The sequence below is a fragment of the Ranitomeya imitator genome, chromosome 5 (genome assembly GCF_032444005.1).
Source record: "Ranitomeya imitator isolate aRanImi1 chromosome 5, aRanImi1.pri, whole genome shotgun sequence".
NCBI lineage: Eukaryota > Metazoa > Chordata > Amphibia > Anura > Dendrobatidae > Ranitomeya > Ranitomeya imitator.
This window is the reverse complement of record NC_091286.1, coordinates 112962134-112987086: the sequence shown is the minus strand read 5'-3', so window position 1 is coordinate 112987086 and position 24953 is coordinate 112962134. Positions and strand designations below refer to the sequence as shown.

The window sequence follows — 24953 nt, the reverse complement described above, 5'->3', positions numbered from 1 at the left end:
TCAGAGGTGTCAAGTGTTCCTTTGTTCTTGGCTCTAGCTAGACCCCCTGGTGAGATCTGGAGACAGAATTCCTACACTTCCCAAGGAAGTACATACAGTTAGGGCCAGAAATATTTGGACAGTGACACAAGTTTTGTTATTTTAGCTGTTTACAAAAACATGTTCAAACATACAATTATATATATAATATGGGCTGAAAGTGCACACTCCCAGCTGCAATATGATAGTTTCCACATCCAAATCGGAGAAAGGGTTTAGGAATCATAGCTCTGTAATGCATAGCGTCCTCTTTTTCAAGGGACCAAAAGTAATTGGACAATGGACTCTAAGGGCTGCAATTAACTCTGAAGGCGTCTCCCTCGTTAACCTGTAATCAATGAAGTAGTTAAAAGGTCAGGGGTGGATTCCAGGTGTGTGGTTTTGCATTTGGAAGCTGTTGCTGTGAGCAGACAACATGCGGTCAAAGGAACTCTCAATTGAGGTGAAGCAGAACATCCTGAGGCTGAAAAAAAAGAAAAAATCCATCAGAGAGATAGCAGACATGCTTGGAGTAGCAAAATCAACAGTTGGGTACATTCTGAGAAAAAAGGAATTGACTGGTGAGCTTGGGAACTCAAAAAGGCCTGGGCGTCCACGGATGACAACAGTGGTGGATGATCGCCGCTTACTTAATTTGGTGAAGAAGAACCCGTTCACAACATCAACTGAAGTCCAGAACACTCTCAGTGAAGTAGGTGTATCTGTCTCTAAGTCAACAGTAAAGAGAAGACTCCATGACAGTAAATACAAAGGGTTCACATCTAGATGCAAACCATTCATCAATAACAAAAATAGACAGGCCAGAGTTAAATTTGCAGAAAAACACCTCAAGAAGCCAGCTCAGTTCTGGAAAAGTATTCTATGGACAGATGAGACAAAGATCAACCTGTACCAGAATGATGGGAAGAAAAAAGTGTGGAGAAGAAAGGGAACGGCACATGATCCAAGGCACACCACATCCTCTGTAAAACATGGTGGAGGCAACGTGATGGCATTGGCATGCATGGCTTTCAATGGCACTGGGTCACTTGTGTTTATTGATGACATAAGAGCAGACAAGAGTAGCCGGATGAATTCTGAAGTGTACCGGGATATACTTTCAGCCCAGATTCAGCCAAATGCTGCAAAGTTGATTGGACGGCGCTTCATAGTACAGATGGACAATGACCCCAAGCATACAGCCAAAGCTACCCAGGAGTTCATGAGTGCCAAAAAGTGGAACATTCTGCAATGGCCAAGTCAATCTCCAGATCTAAACCCAATTGAGCATGCATTTCACTTGCTCAAATCCAGACTTAAGACGGAAAGACCCACAAACAAGCAAGACCTGAAGGCTGCGGCTGTAAAGGCCTGGCAAAGCATTAAGAAGGAGGAATCCCAGCGTTTGGTGATGTCCATGGGTTCCAGACTTAAGGCAGTGATTGCCTCCAAAGGATTTGCAACAAAATATTGAAAATAAAAATATTTTGTTTGGGTTATGTTTATTTGTCCAATTACTTTTGACCTCCTAAAATGTGGAGTGTTTGTAAAGAAATGTGTTCAATTCCTACATTTTCTATCAGATATTTTTGTTCAACCCTTCAAATTAAACGTTACAATCTGCACTTGAATTCTGTTGTAGAGGTTTCATTTCAAATCCAATGTGGTGGCATGCAGAGCCCAACTCGCGAAAATTGTGTCACTGTCCAAATATTTCTGGCCCTAACTGTATTAACATCTAGGTGCGGCTGGCCTTCAGGACAGATGCTACATTATCACTAGTCACACATATAACCCTAGACAGATGTCCCTACACACATATAGATATATAATATACATACACATATTTCACCACAGTACCTTAACACCCTACATCATCTCCAGTTGTCACAACACCTCCTTATGACTCCTCTTGTCTGTTCCTCATACAACAGTCTTAAAGATTTTTCCTGTGCTTTCCCCAGAACTCTAGAATTCACTAGCAGAAACAATCACTTTCTCCCACCTTTGAAACCTTCAAATGTAACTTAAAACCCCACATATCTGAAGAAACCTACCACCTGCAATAACCATGCTGTCACCTCAATACCAAATCAGCAGCATGCAATCTCGACTGCTGTTCCCATTCTCCTTCTTGTCACTAACTTAGCCATGTTTAGTTACTCTTTTTGTACGTTGTTGTGTTTAGCTTCAAGTCAAAAAGTAGATAAATTGTAAAGCTCTTGTTGCACACCTGTCCTGGATCCGGGCTTTACTCCACGCCTCACATATGCCCGCTGGCCTCTGTTGTGCTCCACGCCAGCCTTTGCAGGTTGCCCGGCATGTGACATCATATCCCTTAACCTTTTATTGCCTATCAGTCTATTTGGATTGTTACTTTCCAGCTCCTGTGCACACCATGCTAACCTGCTTTAATCCAAGCAACCCGGATTTCTCTTTGACCTTTCTGCTGTTCTGGTGACAATGTGTTTGCCACGTCTACGCTCTCAACGTGCTATTGTCAGCTGCACAGATGCCCAGGGTCCGTGTACCCACCCTGACCTGGGGTTTAACGAGTCCACGTCACAAGGTGAGCATTAGGCTGTGTGCACACATTGCGGTTTTTTCGCGGTTTTTCCCGATAAAAACGCTATAAAACCGCAAAAAACGCATACAATAAGCATCACATCATTTAGAATGAATTCCGCATGTTTTGTGCACATGATGCGTTTTTTTTCCCGCGAAAAAAACACATCGCGGTAAAAACCGCAGCATGTTCATTAATTTTGCGTTTTTTTTGCGGATTTCCCACTACAAAATGCATTGGGAAGTGTCCAGAAAAAAAAGCGGCAAAAACGTGGCAAACCCACGGCAAAAAAACGCGTCAAAACTGCGTCAAAATCGCGGCAAAACTGCATGCAGATTTCTTGTGGATTTCTTGCAGAAAATGTCCGTTTTTTCTCAGGAATTTTCTGCGAGAAATCCTGAACGTGTGCACATAGCCTTACAGCTCTAAATACAGATACAGTGGGGACAGAGGCAGAAGAGGGTTCCTATGCAAGAACAGTATATGGGGTCTGTGCTGTTCAATAGCTCATCATAATACACAATTCCACCTGCTTTGGAGGTGGGTGCGGCCCCTTTACCTCTTGGGAACCCTGGGAGGCTGCACAGGTTGCACCAATATATGTTGCTCCTACTCCGACAGGATCATGTGCAATGCAGTTTTACCTTGAACGGACATTGACTTTGGATGACCCATACATGTGAAATATTGAAGCCAGTATTGAGCAACATTTTTAATATGCTAGAAAAGAGAATGGACCACACCTCCAAAAATCATTCATTGATCTAATGCTGCTACACAAAAATTTACATAACTGAACATGAGGTTCTTAGTTTAACATTCTGATCAGACTGTATGAAGCCCACTGCCACATCACGGCGAGCCTCTCAGTTGGTCCCTATTGCCTTAACAGAGCAGAGTGGAGTGCTGACCACCGCCGCAGCAACAATGCACCGGCAGCGGAACGCACCACCCCACCAGCACAAAACCACAGCAACAATGGCCATCTTCTAACCATGTGCCAAAAAACAGCAGCCATGGGATCTTCTAAGCAGCTGCCTAGCACTGTGAAAATGAAGATGGTGGAGACCCACAAAGCAGAAGAAGGCTATAAGAAGATAGCAAAGCCTTTTCAAGTTTCCCGTTCCTCAATTCGAAATTTAGAAATAGCAGTTAACAGGAACAGTGGAGGTCAAGATGAGGTCTGGAAGACAAGGCAAAATTTCAGTGAGAGCTGCTCGTAGGATTGCTAAAGAGGCAAATCAGAACCCCAGCTTGACTACAGAAGACATTCAGAAAGATTTAGCAGAATCTGGAGTTGTGGACATTGTTGAACTGTTCAGAGACACTTGCACAAATATTGCCTTCATGGAAGAATTATCAGAAGAAAACATGTCCTGCGTCCTCACCATAAAAATTCAGCTTCAGAAGTATGCAAAAGACCATCTAAACAAGCCTGATGCATTTTGGAAACAAGTCCTGTGGACCGATGAGGTTAAAAACAGGATTTTGGTTGCTTACCGTAAAATCTGTTTCTCGGAGCCTTCATTGGGGGACACAGGAACCATGGGGTGTATGCTGCTGCCACTAGGAGGCTGACACTATGCAAATAAAAAAGTTAGCTCCTCCTCTGCAGTGTACACCCCACCGACAGGAAGTAGGATCTTCAGTTAGTGAGAAAGCAGTAGGAGAAGCAACGTGTAAAAGAGAAATAATAATATAATAATAATAAACTTTATATAGCGCCAACAAATTCCGCAGCGCTCCACAGATTAACAGTTTCAAACACTCAAAGAGTGTTCAAAGAACTCAAACGTAAACAGTATAACACAATAAACAGAGGTGTTCAACTTGGGAGGGTGCTGTGTCCCCCAATGAAGGCTCCGAAAAACAGATTTTACGGTAAGCAACCAAAAATCCTGTTTTCTCTATCGCCTTTCATTGGGGGACACAGGAACCATGGGACGTCCCAAAGCAGTCCCTGGGGTGGGAAAAACAGACTTCCATCAGGTCAGAGGACTCACCACTGCCGCCTGCAGGATCCTTCTGCCCAGGCAGGCGTCCGCCGAAGCATAGGTATGCACCTAGTAAAATTTGGCGAACGTGTGGATGGAAGACAAAGTTGCCGCTTTGCAAAGCTGTAGGGCGGAAGCCCTGTGGTGCACCACCCAGGAGGCGCCGACTGCCCGGGTAGAGTGAGCCTTGATCCCAGGAGGGGGCACTCTGTTCTTGACCCGGTAAGCCTCCAGAATTGTCGTTCTGATCCAGCGAGCAATAGTCGCCTTAGAAGCCAGATGGCCTCTGCGCGTGCCATCAGGAATGCCGAAGAGAGAACCCGTCTTCCGGAAAGTGGACGTTCTATCCAGGTAGATCCTCACTGCCGTGACGAGGTTCAGCTTTTTCAACGATCGCTCCAGAGGATGCGTCGGAGCTGGGCAAAAAGGAAGGTAAAACGACGTCCTCGTTGGAGGTGGAAACCACCTTAGGAAGGAACGAAGGCGGAGGCCTGAGGACCACCTTGTCCTGATGAATGACCAAGAACGGAGGTCGGCAAGAAAGGGCAGCCAACTCGGAAACGCGCGGATAGAAGTGATGGCCACAAAAAAAGGCCACCTTCCAAGATAGGGAGATTCCCCTGTCAGTTCTGAGAGGCTCAAAGGGGGAAAACCTCAGAACGTCCAGTACCAGGTTTAAAACCCCATGAATCCACAGGGGCCCTATACGGAGGGACAGCATGGGCTGCTCCTTGAAGGCAGGTCTTAACCTGTGGCCGAGAAGCTAAAGTCTTCTGAAGAAGGATGGGAAGCGCAGAAACCTGGCCCTTGAGGGAACTCCGGGCAAGGCCCAAATCCAGTCCTGCCTAGAGGAAGGCCAAGATGGAAGGCAGGGAAAAGGACATAGATGAAACGTGGTTGGACTCACACCAACGGGAGTAAGTCTTTTAGGTACGATAGTAGAGTCTGGGAAAACGAAGGCTTCCGAGCCTGGATCATGGTGAGAATCACCCAGTCCGAAAGACCAGACGCTCTTAGAACTGCGGTCGCCGTTAAACTGAACGACCGAGAATTCGGGTGGCAGATCGGACCCTGAGACAGCGGATCGGGACTGTCTGGAAGGCACCAGGGGGCGTCCGCGAGAAGATTGACGATCTCCGCAAACCAAGCTCTCCTGGGCCAATCCGAGGCGATCAGAATGACCGGCACCCCACCGCCTTGATCTCTCAACAGCTTGGGAAGCAAGGGAAGAATGGGAATAGATAGGGGAGCACGAACTGCGACCAAGGAATGGCCAAAGCGTCGACGCCCATTGCGAGAGGGTCGCGAGACCAGGAGACGAACTGAGGAACCTCCATGTTCATTCGGGACGCCATGAGGTCCACGTCCGGAGTCCCCCATTGAAGACAAGGCTGATGTAAGAACCCCTGATGCAAGGACCATTTCCTTGCCGAGAGGCCCTAGCTGCTGAGGAAGTTGGCGGCTCAATTGTCGACACCGGGGATAAGCACTGCGGATATCACCGGAACCATTGCCTCTGCCCGGAGGAGGATTTTGGATACCTCGGCCAAGGAACTTAGAGTCTCCCCCGATGGTTGACATGCCACCTCCGTGGCGGTGTCCGCCGAGATTCGGATAGGTAGACCCCTGAGAATCCTTTCCCAGTGGCGAAGGGAGAGAAAGATGGCCCGAATCTCAAGCACATTGATCGGCCGAGAAGACTCCTGCGCCGACCAATGACCCTGAACAGTCAGGTGGCGAAACACCACGCCCCAGCCGAGCAGGCTGGCGTCTGTCTTCACCACCTTGCCAGAAAACTGGAAGGAAGGACCTGCCCTGGGAGATGAGAGGTGACATCAGCCACCAGTTGAGGGACCGATTGACCCGGGGAGAGAGATGGATTGGACGATCCAGGGACAAGACAGACCTGTCCCACTGTGACAGGATGGCCTGCTGAAGAGGACGTGAATGAAATAGGGCGAAGGGTGTCGCTTCCAATGTTGCTACCATCCTCCCCAGAACCTTCATGGCCGATTGGAAAGAGGGAAGCCGAGGACCCTGGAGCAAGTGTACGTCCCGACGAAGGACGGATCTCTTACCCTCGGGAAAGGAAGACTTTGATCTGACGAGTGTCGAAGAGCATGTCCAGAAAAAAAGGAGGCGCTGCGAGGGAACAAGACAGGATTTCTTCTTGTCGACAAGCCACCCGAAACAGCTAGTGTCGAGGACGATGGAGAGGCTCTCGCGAGCCTGAGAAAAAGGACGGAGCCTTGATGAGGATGCCGTCGAGGTACGGAAAAGGTACCAGTCCCCTGACCCTCAAGATGGCTATCAGTGGCGCCCTGATCTTCGTGAAAACCCTGGGAGCGGTTGCGAGACCGAACGGCAGGGCGACAAACTGCAAAGGGTCCTGGAGCACCGCAAAGCCCAGGAATGCATGATGTCCCGGGAATATCGGGACATGGAGGTAGGCGTCTTGAATTTCTATGGAACACAGAAAATCTTGAGCCTCCATGGAAGCAATTACTGAATGAAAGGATTCCATCCTGAGGAGTCTCAGACGAACTCTCCTGTTCAGCAATTTGAGATCCAGAATGGGATGAACCTTGCCTTCTTTTATCGGTCACACAAAGGATTAGAATAGAAACCTGTGAACCGTGCTTCTTCTGGGACGGGAACAATTACCCCCGGCTTTGAGAAGAGAAGCAATGGTTGCGAAGAAACCCGGAACTAGAGCGGGGTCTCTTGGAGGTCGGGATTCAAAGGAACGATCCCAGGGTCATGAAACGAACTCTATCTTGTATCCCGAGGATACAACTTCCCTGACCCATGTGCCCTCTACTGAGGAGATCCAGAAGTCCCTGAGGAAGAGGAGACGGCTGCCCAGCCTGGGAAGTGGGCTGGGTTCTAGTCGAGAGTCATGCTGAGGTGGATCTTCCAGTTCTAGACCTGGAGGATATACCTTGGGAGTAGCGAGAACGCCAGGAAGGAGTGGGTCTAAAAAAAAAATACCCTGTTCTTCTCTGGACGTGCCTGTGGCCTTTGCTGCGTGAACCCTGAAAAAGGTCGGCTGGTAAGTGACTTTTTGGAAGACAAATCCGCCTGCCGGGCCTTGAGCCAACGGTCCGACGGGAGGGAACAGCATTGCTGTAAGCCTGAGTCGCACAAGACGCGGCATCCAGGGAAGCGGAGGCCAGGTATTCACCTACAAGAGAAATCTGGCTAGCAAGCTCAGCTAGCTGTCCGGGTGGAGTCCCGTCCGGGATGCCCTGACGGAGCGGTTTGGCCCATTTGGATACTTCGCAAAGGATTCTATGATTATCATTAGAATCCTTCAGAGATGCTCCGCCAGCTAGAGAAAGGACAGTGTTGGTCTCTCGACAGCCTGGAAACTCGAGGATCCACCGAGGGAGAAGTCCAATTAGCGGTGAGCTCCGGAGAAAAGAGATATAAAACGCCAAGGCGCTTTCCTCTCTGAAAGCGTCTGGCCGGATTCTCTCCTTCTCTCGTCATGATTTCCTCTAAATCAGGGTGAGGAGCGAAAACCTTTGAAGGTGGTTTAGCCCGTCTAAACGAAACCGCCTGGTCTGCGGGTTCCGTAGCGGAATCTTTGATGCCACAGGTCTGATTTATCGCTCCCATGAGGTACTGAACCATATCCCTCATGGATTTGGTTCGAATCCAGCGCTGAAATATCCTACGAAGGCGCATCAGAGAAAGCCTCGCCTGACGCAGGGGAGGAGGATCGGGGGAAGCCGACCGCAGAAAAGGACCGTGGGGCGAAATGGAATGGGAAAAGGACTCAGACCAGCGTTCCTGTCTGGACCTTTTGCGACCTATAACGGAAGGCTCAGGCGGAGTCTCCTGCGACCCGTGGCTACTCCGGGGGTCTGCAGGGGCAACCTATCAACCACAGACACAAGGGTTTTAGACACCCGTGTTAGATCCGCTATGGATTGTGATAGAGAGGACACCCAGGCTGGAGTGGAGTTTTCGCTCTGTAGCGGAACAGCGGGAGGGTCCTGGGAGGGGGGCTACACGTCTGACAGAGAGAAGAAATACCAGAAGGTTAGGGGCCAGAAGGGCAGAGGAGTGGCAGTCTGCAGAGCAGAGCTACTCATGACAGGCGGAGCGATCTTCGGACGGAAAGGCTGCATAGCTGCCCAGAGGAGGATCTTGATAGAAGATGCACATCAGCGATGATCCTTAACGCAGAAATGCAAACAGACAGCAGACTTCTGGGACACTGCTGTTTGGCCCCTTCAGTCCGGGACCAGCTGCAGCCGCAAGGAGTGGGGCAAGGCGTTCCTGGCGCCGAAAAACAAACTTGAGAGCACAGGGGAAAGTGAGCGGGGCTAACCGCCGTGTCAGTACCGCCTGCTGTGCCGAAATGAACCAGTCGGGCGGGAGAAAAGCCCGCCCGATGGAGAGAAGGAAATGGGCGGAGTGGCGGCCGGAAGTAGGCCCCGGGAAAAGCCGGGACCTAAATTAGAAGTCGGCGACCGCCGGAGAGGGCCGCGGCGACGGTGGACATGCAGCCAGGAAGCGGCGCGGCCGCCCGCAGACAGAAAGGAGCGCGGCCGGAGGAAAAGGCAGCGCAGGCTGCCTGCAGGCCCGCCGCAACGGCCCCACAGAAAAGCGCGGTCGCCGGTGGAAAACGGCGCGGCTGTGTGCGCGCCAGAGAGGGAGGAGCGGCCGCTGCAAAAAGACAGCGCGGGTGCCAGTAGGGCCGCCGCGCCACCCAGAGCAAGGAGCGGCCGCAGCAAAAAGGGGCTGTGCGGCTGCCTAGACAGTGCAGCGCGGCCGCCGTCAGAGGTGAGCGGCCGGAGTAAAATTAAGCGCAGCTGCCAGAAGGGCCGCCGCGCCATTCGGGTACAGGAGCGGCCGCAGCCAAAAGGGGCTGTGCGGCTGCAGAGACGGTGCGGGGGAAGCAGTGCGGCCGCCATGCGCAGGGGCGGCCACCGTAAAATACAGCGCGGCGGCCAGAAGGGCCTCCGCGCCACTCGGGAACAGGAGCGGCCGCAGCAAAAAGGGTAGTGCGGTCGCCCAGACGGTGGGCCCCCAAAGGGCCGCCGCGTGAAGGAGAAACGACTTCTCCCATGTCACCCCGAGAAGGACCCAGAGGAAGGGGAGCAGGAATACTCACCTAAACATCCCATGCAGTCTGTTACTAACCTCAAACCGGTGAAGGTATCAGACGTCCAGGGAGCTGATGGACGTCCTCGTCTCCTCCAACCGACAGGCTCTGGTGGGCGAGTGGGTGGGGGACGGAGCCAGGACCGGACTTCTGAGCACGCTTGTGTGCCAGGATCTTGGTCCTGCTGTGGGATCTATGAGGATACGGGGTGGCAGTACACGCCGTACTCATAGTCCGATTGTGGGATTACAGGTGTGACTGCTCACCCTGTATCCCTTCCGAAAAACCTGAAAGAAAACGACGCACATTGAGGTAGATAAGGGTCTAATGAAAGACCCGTGTCCACCTCCTACTGACACTAAGCTAAACTGAAGATCCTACTTCCTGTCGGTGGGGTGTACACTGCAGAGGAGGAGCTAACTTTTTTATTTGCATAGTGTCAGCCTCCTAGTGGCAGCAGCATACACCCCATGGTTCCTGTGTCCCCCAATGAAAGGCGATAGAGAAATAGACTTGATAATGATACTGTATTTACTTTGAAAATACAAGTCAGAATCTATAATATAACGCTGGGAGCATCACTCTGTCCGAAGCCTTTATAGACTGCGCAAGCGCCGGCGCAGTCTGGGCCTCACAAAGTGACGCTCCCAGGAGATCGCGGTATGCGTAAACACTGAACACACACCGCGATCTCCAACAGAGAAGCAGGGACCGCCAGGAGGGTAAGTATGAGCTATATTCACCTGGCCCTGTTCCACCGCTGCGCGCCGCCATCTTCCCGGTCCTCGGCCTGTGACCTTCAGTTCAGAGGGCGCGATGATGCGCTTAATGCACGCCGGCGCCGCCCTCTGACTGACCAGTCACAGCCACAGGACCGGGAAGATGGTGGCGCGTAGCGGTGGAACGGGGCCAGGTGAATATAGTAAGTGCTGGGGGGCCTGAGCTGGCGGCGATACCGGCACCTGACCCCCACAGCGCGCCAGTGTCCCCGCCTGCTCAGGTCCCCCAGCACTCGGCGCCCAGCGACCATAGGTGAGTATGGTATTTTATATATATATATATATATATATATATATATATATATATATATATATATATATATATATATATTGCAGCAGCATACGGGGCATATACAATGGAGCATCTTATGGGGTCATCTATATGTATAATTGTCTAAGGGTTTTTCCATCTGTCTGTCTGTCTGTCCTGGAAATCCCGCGTCTCTGATTGGTCAAGGCCACCAGGCCTCGACCAATCAGCAACGGGCACAGCGACGATGTCATAAAGGACGTAGACATCCCGCGTCTCTGATTGGTCGAGGCCGCAAGGCCTCGACCAATCAGCAACGGGCACAGTGACGATGATGTCATAATGGTTGCCATGGCGACGATGATGTCATAAAGGTTGCCTCGACCAATCAGCAACGGGCACAGCGACGATGATGCCATAATGGTTGCCATGGCGACGATGATGTCATAAAGGTTGCCTCGACCAATCAGCGACGGGCACAGTCTGCCGCGAATTCTGGAATCATCATTGTCCATATACTACGGGGACATGCATAATCTAGAATACCCGATGAGTTAGAATCGGGCCACAATCTAGTAAACCATAATGGAGCATCTTATGGGGCCATAAACCATAATGGAGCAGTGTACGGGGGCATTTAGTATGGAGCATCTTATGGGGGCCATAAACCATAATGGAATAGTGTACGGGGGCATACACTATGGAGCTCCTGTATCTTTTGTGTGGCTGCCTAACCCCTGATGAACCCGTCATCCCCAATGGGGGGGAAACGCGTCGAGCATTACCTGGGGATTTACTGACAGACTATGGTCAAGATGACATCCATTTTACTACATGGACTTCTGGGTTCACTTGGAAATGTCAGAAAACACCTCAGCAAATAGATGAGTATAGCGGTGGCATTTTTTTGATTGTCTATATGGTCAAGACGATTGTGTCTTTGTACCCTGGAAACTGCTAAAGAGGTGTATTCATGTTAAAATCATTTTTCTATTTTTGATATTTCTGCATTACCTGGTAGATCCATGTTTCTACATCTTCAATTCTTTGTCTTGTAACTACGGGATGTTCGAGTGTCATGTTGCCGTTTACTGGAGTATTAGTAATGCACATTAGTGTTTGTCTTTCCAGTGATATTTGAGAGGTCATTTGTTGACATAGGGCACTCGCATGCTATTAGATATTCTGCTATCAAACAAGACGGGACGTCTTTTTGGCAGAGGGAGGAGTGTGTTTAAAATACATTTGTCATCATACAATATCTGTTCATTATTGCACTCCGGTGCTGTTCAGGAAAATCCGATTTGGACAAAACGTATCTTTGCACTCCGTTTTACCCGGTTATTTTTGAGGGTATATCTATGGAATTATACATTATTACGCTGCACTCTGCATTGCCATATAGAGCTGCACTCATAATCAATTTCTTTTTTTTCTTTTTACTAATTTTTTATGTTTATTTTTTCATTTTTTTGTGTTTTTTTTCACGGGTATCGGAGGTGTTTTGGGACATTATCTTTTGTCTATCCTTATTGTAGGGATTGTAAGGGACCCGAGGGTCAGCCGCCGAGGAGTGGGGGCGCCTACCACAGTAAATTAGGGTGTCTACCTCCACTGTCAGGCAGTTATCAGTATAGGATTGAGCTTTAGGACTCACCAGTTTTCCTGGATTGCAGGTTCAGCTAGGGATTGAATAGGGTGAGCCGTCGAGGAGTGGGGGCGCCTACCGCGGTAAATTAGGGTGCCAACCTCCATTGATAGGCAGGATTCATGGTATTCCGTTATAGGGTTCTCTAGGTACATTATATACCTTTTTATTGTATTTGATAAAATAGAGTCTTTGTAATTGTTGTGATTAAAAGTTATTTTTTAGGGATCCTTGTTGTTTTTTCTGGTTTGGTTTTCTATTGTTCTAGGGTTCCAACCTATTTATGTTTTTGGTTTCACCAGCATCTTATGGGGCCATAAACCTTTATGGAACAACGTACGGGGCATACACTATGGAGCATCTTATGGGGGCCATAAACCATAATGGAGCAGTGTACGGGGGCATATACAATGGAGCATCTTATGGGGTCATAAACCATAATGGAGCAGTGTACGGGGGCATATACCATAGAGCATCTTATGGGGGCCATAAACCTTTATGGAACAGCGTACGGGGCATACACTATGGAGCATCTTATGGGGGCCATAAACCATAATGGAGCAGTGTACGGGGGCATATACCATGGAGCATCTTATGGGGGCCATAAACCTTTATGGAACAGCGTACGAGGCATACACTATGGAGCATCTTATGGGGGCCATAAACCTTTATGGAGCAGTGTACGGGGGCATATACTATGGAGCATCTTATGGGGGCCATAAATCTTTATGGAGCAGTGTACGGGGGCATATACTATGGAACATTTTATGGGGGCCATAAACCTTTATGGAGCAGCGTATGGGGCATATGGATGGGAGCAGCAAATTAAAGAATGGTGGCGCAGGATGGGAGCAGCACATGACAGAATGGGGGCGCAGGATGGGAGCAGCACATGACAGAATAGGGCAGCACATGACAGAACGGGGGCGCAGGATGGGAGCAGCACATGACAGAACGGGGGCACAGGATGGGAGTAGCACATGACAGGATGGGAGCGCAGGATGGGAGCAGCACATGACAGGATGGGGGCGCAGGATGGGAGCAGCACATGTCAGAATGGAGGCGCAGGATGGGTGCAGCACATGTCAGAATGGAGGCGCAGGATGGGAGCAGCACATGTCAGAATGGGGGCGCAGGATGGGAGCAGCACATGTCAGAATGGGGGCGCAGGATGGGAGCAACACATGACAGGATGGGGACGCAGGATGGGAGCAGCACATGACAGGATGGGGGCGCAGGATGGAGCAGCACATGACAGGATGGGGCGCAGGATGGGAGCAGCATATGACAGGATGGGGACGCAGGATGGAGCAGCTCATGACAGGATGGGGACGCAGGATGGAGCAGCACATGACAGGATGGGGGCGCAGGATGGGAGCAGCACATGTCAGAATGGGGACGCAGGATGGAGCAGCTCATGACAGGATGGGGGTGCAGGATGGAGCAGCACATGACAGGATGGGGGCGCAGGATGGAGCAGCACATACCAGGATGGAGACCATATACCAATATAAATGCTCGCCACCCGGGCATAGAACGGGTTCAATAGCTAGTATCTGTATAATCTTTTATGAAAGTTTAACTCAATCTCTGCGAACCAAGTGTGATTGACAAATCCTCAGTGACCTCCTCCTGCACTGCTCAGTACGAGCCGCAGTTGTCGGTCAGGCTGAATGGATGGAGACTGCTATACTGTATTTGAAATCATTTGCTATATCACTCTATAGCTGGACTCATTAAAAAAAAAAAAAAAAGGTAATTTGTCACCAGGTATTTGCCATGTAATCTGAGAGTATCATGATGTAAGAGCGGAGACCCTGACTCTAGCAATGTGTTACTTAATAGGCTGCTTGCTACAGTTTCAATAAAATCAGTGTTTTATCAGCAGGAGATTAACACTAGAGGACTAGCTGTCTTATGCCACCTCGTCAATTGCTCTATGTAACCATACCTCCACCACTGATTAGCAGCTTTTGACTTATGCAGAGTTTACCCATGACCTGTTCATTTCTTATGAAAATCATTATTCTATGATCAATGTACGTTTATGATGGAGGTGCTTATTTTAGAAACTTGGTAAACATGTACTTGCTTATTGCATTTTATGATAAAGGTAATAATAAATTTTTATGATAAAAGATAATATACCTGGAGATCCCCAGGATATTCCGGCTTAAGCTCTTTTAATGCCAAATATGCAGCATTCTTTTTTGCTTCTTTCTTACTTTTTCCTTCAGCTGCAGGAAATTTTCTTTTGCCAATTTCTACACTGCAGAAAAAACTACAAAACCAAAAGGGATTTTAGAGTTGAGAAAATTGTATCCAGTTAGGGCAAAATATACACCAGGATATTTATCATTACTTTGTAACTTTTTTTGCACAAATTGAGTCAAATTGTTGTAAAAGCCCATGTCAAATTTTTCAATTTTTTTCCCGCAATTTATTATTACTCCAAAACTTTAAAAGTGCCTAGAAAGGGTGCATTTTGACATAAAGGTTGCATATTCTAGACCTGTTATAGCAGTCTTTGAAAAGAGGTTTAAAAAAATACAGTACATTTACAGAGGCATGTAAAAGTTTGGGCACCACTGGTCAAAATTACTGTTATTGTGAATTGTTAAGCAAGTTGAAGATTAAATGTTCTCTAAAAGGTCTGAAGTTAAAGATGACACATACCCTTTGTATTGTGAGCCAAAAAAAAGTATATTTTCATATTTTTCATTTTAAAAATTACAAAAAAGAAAATTGGCCGATGCAAAAGTTTGGGCACCTTACATGGTTAGTATCTAGTAGCACCCCCTTTTTGAAAATATTACAGAATGAGAACTCTTTTGTAGTCAGGCAAGAGTCTCTCAAATCTTGTTTGAGAGATTTTCATCCATTCTTCCTTGGAAAATTCTTCCAGTTCTGTAGATTCCTGGGTCGTCTTGCATGCACTGCTATTTTTAGGTCTAGCCACAGATTATCAAGGATGTTCAGATCTGGGAACTGTGAGGGCCATTGTAAAACCTTCAGTTGTGCCTTTTGAGGTAGTCCATTGTGGATTTTGACATATTTAGGATCATTATTCATTTGTGGAAGCCATCCTCTTTTCAACTTCAGCTTTATTTTTATAGATGGTGTTAGGTGTGCATCAAGAATTTGTTGAAATTTAATTGAATCCATTCTTCCCTCTACCAGTGAAATGTTCCCCGCAACACAACTCTAAAGCATGATTGATCCACCCCCATGCTTAATGGTTGGCGAGATGTTCTTTACCTGATATTCTGTGCCCTTTTTTCTCCCCACTTACCTTTGATCATTGTGGTCAAAGAGTTCTATTTTAACCTCACCGGTCCACAGGATTTGTTTCCAAAATGCATCAGGCTTGTTTAGATTTTTTTTGCATACTTCTGAAGCTGAATTTTATAGTGAGGATCCAGGAGAGGTTTTCTTCTGATGATTCTTCCATGAAGGCCTTATTTGTGCAAGTTTCTCTGAACAGTACAACAATGTGCAACAACTCCAGAGTTAGCTAAATCTTTCTGAAGGTCTTTTACAGGTAAGCGGGGTTCTGTGTTGCCTCTCTAGCAATCCTATGAGAAGCTCTCGCTGAAATTTTGCCTCGTCTTGAACTCCACTGTTCCTGTTAACTGCCATTCCTAAATTAATTTTCAAATTGAGGAAAGGGAAACTTGAAAACGCTTTGTTATCTTTTTATAGTCTTCTCCTGCTTTGTGGGTCTCCACCATTTTCATTTTCAGAGTGTTAGGCAGTGGCGAAGAACCCATGGCTGACTTTTTTTGGCACAAGGTTAGAAGATGGGTATCTATAAAACTGGGTATTTTGCATCACCTGGCCTTTCCTAATGATGATAGTGAACAAGCCGGAACCATAGCAGGTTAATTAACCCCTTTCTGACATCGGGCATAATAGTACGCTGAAGTCAGACTCCCTCCATTTGGTGCGGGCTCCGACGCTGAGCCCGCACCTTTCCGGGCACATGGCAGCTGCTCTATACTGCTGATATGTGCCTGCAAAAGTTGCCGGTGGAATCGCAATTTCTGACAGCGGCATTTAACTCGTGCTTACCGAAAGCACTTCACTAATCCCGTACATGATATGTTAAAACCAATGGTGTTGTTCAAAAGTACAAACCGCAAAAAAACAAGCCTTCACATGGCCATACTGACTGGAAAATAAAAAGTTATGACTCTGGGAAAAGGGGGAGAAAAAAAAAAAAAAAATCTGGTCGTGAAGGGGTTAAGGTCTGAAACCTTGGTCAGAGTTTGGGCACACAAATCTCCGAGGGTGCCACAATGAGCACCAGAAAAACAAGCCAGAAAAACAAAGTCGGAATTGCATTTCTGTTTGAGTACATTATGTGGTAAAATGTATGGTGCCATTCATATGAAGCTGCAACACGTCCAGCAACCAAACAAGCCTCTACTCCTCTATGTTGACAGAAAAATAAAAAAGTTATGGATGTTGAAAGAGGTGGAGGAAAAAATGAAAGCTCAAACAAAAAATACCTTTGTCCTTAGTCCCTTAGTTACAGAGCCAATTTTGTACTTAATGACCAAGCCAATTTTTACAATTCTGACCACTGTCAATTTTTGAGGTTATAACTCTGGAACGCTTCAACAGATCCCACTGATTCTGAGAGTGTTTTTTCATGACATATTGTACTTCATGTTAGTGGTAAAATTTCTTTGATAAGACTTGCGTTTATTTATGAAAAAAACGGAAATTTGGTGAAAATTTGGAAAATTTTGCAATTTTCAAACTTTCATTTTTGTGCCCTTATATCAGAGAGTCATATCGCACATTACAGTTAATAAATAACATTTCCCACTTGTCTACTTTACAGTAGCACAATTTTGGAAACATACCATACTTTTCGTTTTATAAGACGCTCTGGATTATAAGACGCACCCCAGATTTTGAGAAGAAAAACAGGGGAAAAAAAATTAGTGCTTCTTATAATCCATGCGTCTTACTGCTTACCGGAGGTGGTGGCTGCAGTGAAGTGGCGACCCAGGGTTGCTGCTGGAGGAGGCAGGAGTGGGGTGATGATGCAGGCCGCAGGCTGGGATGAAGGGGTGTCCGGCAGTGCTACTTGTGTCTGGAGCTGCTGCCCGGTGCTCTGCGGGTGTCTCCGGTGCCCGACGGTGCAGCGGGGATGTCCGGCGCTCTGCGGGTGTCTCCGGTGCCCGACGGTGCAGCGGGGATGTCCAGCGGTCCTGTCCGGTGCTCTGCAGGTGTCTCCGGTGCTCGGCGGTGCTGGGGGAGGTATCCGGTGGTCCTGCTGCGGGTGTCCGGCGCTGCTGCCCGATGCTCTGCTGGTGTCTCCAGTGCTGCGGGTGCCCGGATGGCGCTGCCCGATGCTGCTGCGGCGGTCTCCGATGCTGCCGGGGCTCCGCTGACAGTTTGTGAAAGGCCAGAGCCCCGGCAGTCCCATGATTTCCTGTGCAGTGGACTCCGGCAAAATGGCCGCTGTGGGAGCGGCGCATGCGCAGATGGAGATCTCGGGAGATGAGATTTCAGCGCTGAAATCTCATCTCCCGAGATCTCAGTGCCAAGATCTCCATCTGCCCATGCGCTGCCCCGCCCGGCTGCCATTTTCCAGGAGTCCACCACACCGGAAACCATGGGACTGACGGGGTGGGCCCCGGCAGCATCGGAGACTGCAGCAGCATCGGGCAGCGTCGGAGACCAGCAGTAGCACTGCCAGACACCCCCGCAGCGCCGCCGGGCACCGGAGACACCCGCAGAGCACTAGGTAGCAGCGCCAGACACCTGCAGCACTGCCGGACACCCCTTCATCCCAGCCTGCGGCCTGCAGCAACAGTACCGGTAAGGTATATTCACATTATAAGACGCAACCCAATATTCCCCCCCAAATTTGTTGGGAAAAAATTGAGTCTTATAATCCGAAAATACTGTATTTTTGTGTTAGGACGTTATAAGGGTTAAAAGTTGATCAGCGATTTCTCATTTTTCCAACAAAATTTACAAAAACTTTTTTTTAGGGACCACCTCACATTTGAAGTGAGTATGGGGAGTAAATATAACAGAAAATACCCAAAAGTGACACCATTCTAAACACTGCACCCCTCAAGATGCGCAAAACCACATTCAAGAAGTTTATTAACCCTTCAGGTGCTTCACAAGAACTAAAGCAATGTGGAAGGAATAAATGAACATTTAACTTTTTTCACAAAAAATATACTGTGGGACCAAACTTTTTTTTATTTTCACAAGGGTATGAAGAGAAAATGAACCACAAAATTTGTTGCACAATTTCTCCTGAGTATGCTGATACACCGTATGTGGGGGGAAAGCCACTGTTTGGGCGCATGGCAGGGCTCAGAAGGGAGGGAGCACCGTTTGACTTTTTGAACCCAAAATTGGCTGGAATCATTGGCGGGCGCCATGTCATATTTGGAGACCCCTGATGTACCTAAACATTGGAAACCCCCAATTCTAAAGCCAACCCTAAGACAGCCCTAATCTCAACCCTAACCCCAACACACCCCTAACACTAATCCCAATCCTACCCATAACCCTAACCACAACCCCACCCTAACCCCAACATAATCCTAACCCCAGTTTTAACCCTAGCCCCAACCCTAACTCTAGCCCAACCCTACTACCCTATTTTTTTTATTTTGATCACTGTGATAGGGTCTATCACAGTGATCAAAATGGACCAATAGAAAAAATCTCCTATTGTTGTCGGGTGCCATCCAGCAGATTTCAGCAGGCACAATATGCATGCGCCCGCCATTTTCTTCCCGAAAGATTACGTCGAGGGCCGGAGGACAGAGCCAGAGGGACCGAGGGGTGCTGGACGTAACAGGTGGGTTTGAGGGACCCCATTTCTCTCTCCTCTGATGTGCTAGATCATATCAGTGAAGAGAGAAATACATGTGAAATTGGACTTTTTTTTTTTTTTTGCGGTCGCCGTTATCCAGAAGCCGTGTCCCTGGAGATTTTCCGACGCTGGGGGGCGCTATACCCTTATTTCTCAGTGCCAGTAAAAATCGGCGCTGAAGAATAAGTACCCTTAACTGCCGCCGTTAAAAGGCGCATTGGCGGTTGTTAAGGGGTTAAAGTGTTAAATATAATTGAGCATTTATTAAAATTCACAGAAATCAACAAAATTGTGACCCCAAAAAACCCATTTAAAATATTCACGTACTCTGGCAAATGAGGAGGTCCTCTGCGCTCAGCCACAAATCTAGAATCCAAGCAGTTATTTCTTTGGCAAAATTCATTGAAGAATCCAATGTAGTTAAGGTCTACCTACATAAAAAAATGGATGCAATTATAAGAGAGTTCTAGAGAGAGCATGTGGTTTTAAAATACATGAGTGTATGAATTTGACTCCATGTATAAATCTATGATTGAACAATCTATGATTTTGTAAACTTATGCTGGGAAAAAATGTTGGTCCTCCTTTTTGAAACCTGAATCACAGAGGGAAGAATTCTTCAAGACAGGTGTTTCAGACTCAAGTTTTGATAAGAAGCCACTAAACTACAGTGCAAAAACTGTATTACGAGGCGCATGGATAAATAGTGGCAGTGTGAAATGCATACATTTACAGATTTTTGGGTGGATGTGTGGTATGGTTGTCGCACTTTAAAGGGTTTGTGCCGCAACACTTAGTGCTGTTAGAAGCTCCTAAAAAAGGTATAAATGTTCACAGAAAAGATTTAGAGGGAACCTATGTGTTCTAATAATTATCTATTAACCTGCAGATATAGCGTTAATCTGTGGATTAACAGCGTTATGGATTTGCCAAATGTATGGCAGTCAGGATAAAATGAACTTTCTCCTGAAAGATGCAGCTTTTGGTCATACAGGCATGCCCAAAGCAATTACAGTCACCACTCACAGCACTGAGAGCAGCAGCTGAGAACACGCCCTGCACGGACTGACAGCTGACTGTGCAGTGCATCATTACAAAGCTGGCTGTCAGTCAGTGCCGGGGCATGCTTACAGATAGAAATAAAATTTGTGCTCTCCCGGGTGCCAAATTTCAGTACAGAAGTCGGGCACATCCATAATGGTAATAGTTAGCCTGCTGATTTACTTTACGTCTGCAAGTTAATAGCGTTATTGGATATGACAGGATCCCTTCAAAGCAGAGAACATAAATAAAAAATCCCATATTATACATTTTATTGTTCGCTTGTATTCCTATTACATCATACTGAACAGGAGACATTGTGGTACGAGTTAAAAGGCCAATCTGACAGTATATGCCTCTTCTTCATAGGCTCTGCTACCGCATCACTGCGATCATAGTCTCTACAGTCTCAAATCTCCACTGCTGTTCAATTAGTCCCTTACTACTCTCCAGCACTCGTGTTCTCTGTAAGAGCCATTGCCAGACTCCTCTGGGAGCGGCTTATCTACTAGAGAAGAAAAGGATCAGCCATTGGAAATCTGACATGCCGGATCCTTCTCTCTATCGGCTCCACCTGTGGAGGAAGAATTGGGAGACCCCATAAGATTACACTGTCGGCCAATCTAGCGGGTTCAGCTGACCTTAGTCTAATGTGTACGGGGGCTTCAATCCTTTCACTAACCCTAGTCCTAAGGATATTTATAATCCACGCCCTAACCCTAGTGTTAATCCTGTCGATTTCCCTTGCTGTAGCGAGCAAGAAAAAGAGAAGCTCCTGCCCCGATGAATGATATGCTGGTCATCTATACGCATGCACTTAAATGGATGGTCTGAAACTAACATTTACTTTGATCTTAAATGTCGATTTTAATTTCATAGTTTAATCCCTTATCTAATATGCTTTAATTAAAAAGTTACCATGCTATCTAACTGCTTTATTTTTTTTTACCGACTTCCTGTTTGATGATGCTCTGTTTGAGAACCCCCAGTGCATGCTGGGATACTCAAACGGGACTTCATCCGGGGGCAAAGGCAGCGGTCACTGTAGCAGCGTCTGCCACATCCTAAAGCAAAGCATCATCAATAACGTCTGTTTCAGGCTGGGCTAGTCTTGCTATACTGAGCATACTGAGCATGCATCAGTTACCAATTCCGACGTATGCTAAGTATAGGATCTGACGTATAGGATCTTGTCACTGTGCAATGTTCTTTTTAATGCACAGTGACATTGAGCTTCATTGCCTGCTCTGATGAGAAGTGATGAGCTGGCAACAGAACTCAGTCAGTGCACATTGTACGGAGCTTACCCAGCATCACTTGCAGTATAGAGGTTGATGCCTGCTTGCCAGGTACTCTCCTTACAACGTGCACAGATAGGGCACTCTCTTACTAGCTCGTCACTCATCAGAGCAAACGAAGGAGTGCACTGTCACTGTGTATTTAAAAGAATATTGCACAGTCACAAGATCCTACAAAGAATACATCGGAATTGACAACTGACGCATGCTCTGTATAGAAGGGACTAGCCCAGCTGCTGAAACACAGATGGTACTGATGAAGCTTCATTTCAGGGTGGGGGTGGGGGTAGAGGCTGCAGCATTGTCCACAGCCTCTGCCCCCTAATGAAGTCTTATTTGAATATGGCAGCATGCACTGGAGACTTTCAAACAAAGCGTCAACAAAATGAAAGTAGGTTAAACAAAATATACAGTTGTGTTCAAAAATGTACATACCTCGACAGAAGTTTTGCTTTCTTGGCCTTTTTTCAGAAAATATGAATGATAACACCAAAACTTTTTCTCCACTCATGGTTAGTGGTTGGGTGAAGCCATTTATTGTCAAACTATTGTGTTTTCACTTTTTAAATCATAATGATAACCCAAAACATCCAAATGATCCTGATCAAAAGTTCACATACTCAATTTCTTAATACTATGTATTGCCCCATCTAACATCAATGACAGATTGAAGTCTTTTGTGGTAGTTGTGGATGAAGTTCTTTATTTTCTCAGATGGTAAATCTGCCCACTCTTCTTGGCAAAAAGCCTCTAGTTCCTGTAAATTCCTGGGCTGTCTAGCATGAACTGTGCGCTTGAGATCTCCCCATGATATTGAGGTCAGGAGACGGAGATGGCCACTCCAGAACCTGCACTTTGTTCTGCTGTAGCCAATGACAGGTCGACTTGGTCTTATGTTTTGGAACGTTGTCATATTGCAACCTCCAAGTACGTCCCATGCGCAGCTTCGGGGCTGATGAGTGCAAATTTGCCTCCAGTATTTTCTGATAACGTGCTGCATTCATTTGACAATAAATGGCTTCACCCAACCACTAACCATGAGTGGAGAAAAAGTTTTGGTGTTATCTTTCATATCCTCTGAAAAAAAGGCCAAGAAAGCAAAAACTCTGCCAGGGTATGCAAACTTTTGAGTACAACTGTATATATAAAGTATTTAGATAATGTAGTGAGGGATCAATGGATCAATACAGACTTTTTAATTAAAGTTTATCAGAAAAGAGATTAGATTATAACATTAAATAGACATTTAGGATTAAAATAAATGTTAGCTTTTGACCACCCCTTTAAGAAGATTACCCGCGCAAACCTGTTCTAAGTCACCTGGAAGAGATTCGGCTGCCTGAAATGGAGGGATCCTCCTGATTGTCTAAGGTGGCCATTTCAAAGTGAGAAGGAACCACACATGGTCAGCTAACGATGGCCAAAGCCACCATTATTGGTGGGTTCGGCCAACAGTCTAATATACATTGGGGCCTCCTGACTCTCTGCCAACAGGTAATATCTGAAAAAACAAGAATTGGACAGATCTGATATTGGATTATCAATCCTTTTGTTCTTGGTGAGATAAGCCGACATTAGAAAACTCTGTCAGTGACAGGCTGGTAGGCAACATAAAAGCGTTCAGCAAAGTGCAAGCTCCTTTATATAGAGGAGTCAGAAGACATAGCTGCTGGCCAAATGACCAGCTGAACCATTCTTGGCCAAAGCCAAGTATGTGGGGCCCCTAAGCTAGGGCAGAGGGATAATTGGAAAAGCAAGCGACCTAGAATGTCTTCAGATTTTTTTCCACTTCTCAGTCAGAAATTTTCTTGAAGTGCTAATAAGTAGCATTTGTTGGGATAATCCACATGTTATTATGAAAAGAAAACTGAAATGCAAATAAATAAAAAATAAAACAGGGTGGCATACCACAATGTTGCTGGCAGCTCCATTAGCAAGCGATGGACTAGGTTCAGGTCTGTGAAAAAAAAAAAAAATCGCAAGAAATTGTAGCAACAATATTTTCAATAAAAAGTTTAAAAAAAAAAGCTGCAACAAAACTGCTTACCGCCTTCCAAAAGTGAAAATAGGGATTTTTGTGTACTACCGTAAAATCCTTTTCTCCGAGCCACGCATTGGGGGACACAGGACCGTGGGTGTATGCTTCTGCCACTAGGAGGCTGACGCTAAGTAAATATAAAAAGGGTTAGCTCCTCCTCTGCAGTATACACCGCCCACTGGCTCCGGATAATACCAGTTCGTAGCAAAGCAGTAGGAGATTAACAATATGTAACCGTAGGAACAACATGTCAAAGACTAAAACACTCATCATAGGCAACAAGCCAAAAACAGGGGTGGGTGCTGTGTCCCCCAATGAGTGGCTCGGAGAAAAGGATTTTACGGTGAGTACACAAAAATCCCTATTTCTCCATTGTCACATTGGGGGACACAGGACCGTTGGACCTCCAAAAGCAGTCCCTGGGTGGACCCAACAGTGTAAACTTATGGCACCTGCTGTCTACAGGTGCGCTACCGCTGCCTGCAGAATACGCCTACCCAGGCTTGCATCTGAAGAAGCCTGAGTATGAACATTGTAATGCTTTGAAAAGGTGTGCAGGCTAGACCAGGTTGCAGCTTTGCAAACCTGCTCTGCAGACGCTTGATTCCGAATGGCCCAGTAAGCACCCACTGACCGAGTGGAGTGTGCCCTGAGGCCGTAGGGATAGGCTTGCCTCTGACGCAGTAAGCCTCTTGAATAGTCAACCGAATCCATCTGGCGACTGTCGACTTAGAAGCGGCCAGCCCTTTCCGGTGTCCCACCGGGAGCACGAACAGAGCATCCGTCTGTCGAAAAGGTGCCATCCTAGACACCCTCTTTCTGAGAGCTCTGACAAGATCCAGGGAGTGAAGAGCCTTTTCCACGCGGTGCGTTGGAGACGGACAAAATGACGGAAGTACGATATCCTTGTTGAGGTGGAAGGAAGACACCACCTTTCGGAGGAAAGTAGGGGACGGTCTGAGGACCACCTTATCCCGGTGGAACGTAAGGAACGGCATCCGACAGGAAAGAGCAGCCAACTCCGAGACTCGTCTGATCGAGGTAATAGCGATGAGAAAGGCCACCTTCCATGAAAGGAGAGGTAGAGAGATGTCCTGCAACGGCTCGAAGGGAGATTCCTACAGGACACCTAGGACCAGATTAAGGTCCCAAGCCTCTAGAGGCGCTTTGTAGGGAGGCACCATGTGAGATACTCCCTGAAAGAAGGTTTTGACCTGAAGTTTGGAAGCAATTTTCCGCTGAAAAAGGACTGACAAGGCCGAGACCTGCCCTTTAAGGGAACTCGGTGAAAGCCCCGAGTCCAGACCGGATTGGAGGAAATCCAGGATGTTAGGGATGTTGAAAACCAA

The 24953-nt window shown here is 47.1% G+C and overlaps 1 protein-coding gene across 1 annotated transcript in view; it reads right to left on the bottom strand.

The window, feature by feature from the left end:
* LOC138681523 (interferon-induced, double-stranded RNA-activated protein kinase-like) overlaps nucleotides 1–24953 on the bottom strand; it is a 167733-nt gene that overhangs the window by 119933 nt on the left and 22847 nt on the right. Inside the window, exons 5-7 of the mRNA XM_069769100.1 lie at nucleotides 23475–23523; nucleotides 19555–19658; nucleotides 14520–14652 (exon numbers count right to left, since the gene is read on the bottom strand). Of these exons, the coding sequence (XP_069625201.1) occupies nucleotides 14520–14652; nucleotides 19555–19658; nucleotides 23475–23523 (286 nt within the window). The remainder of the gene's footprint in view (nucleotides 1–14519; nucleotides 14653–19554; nucleotides 19659–23474; nucleotides 23524–24953) is intronic.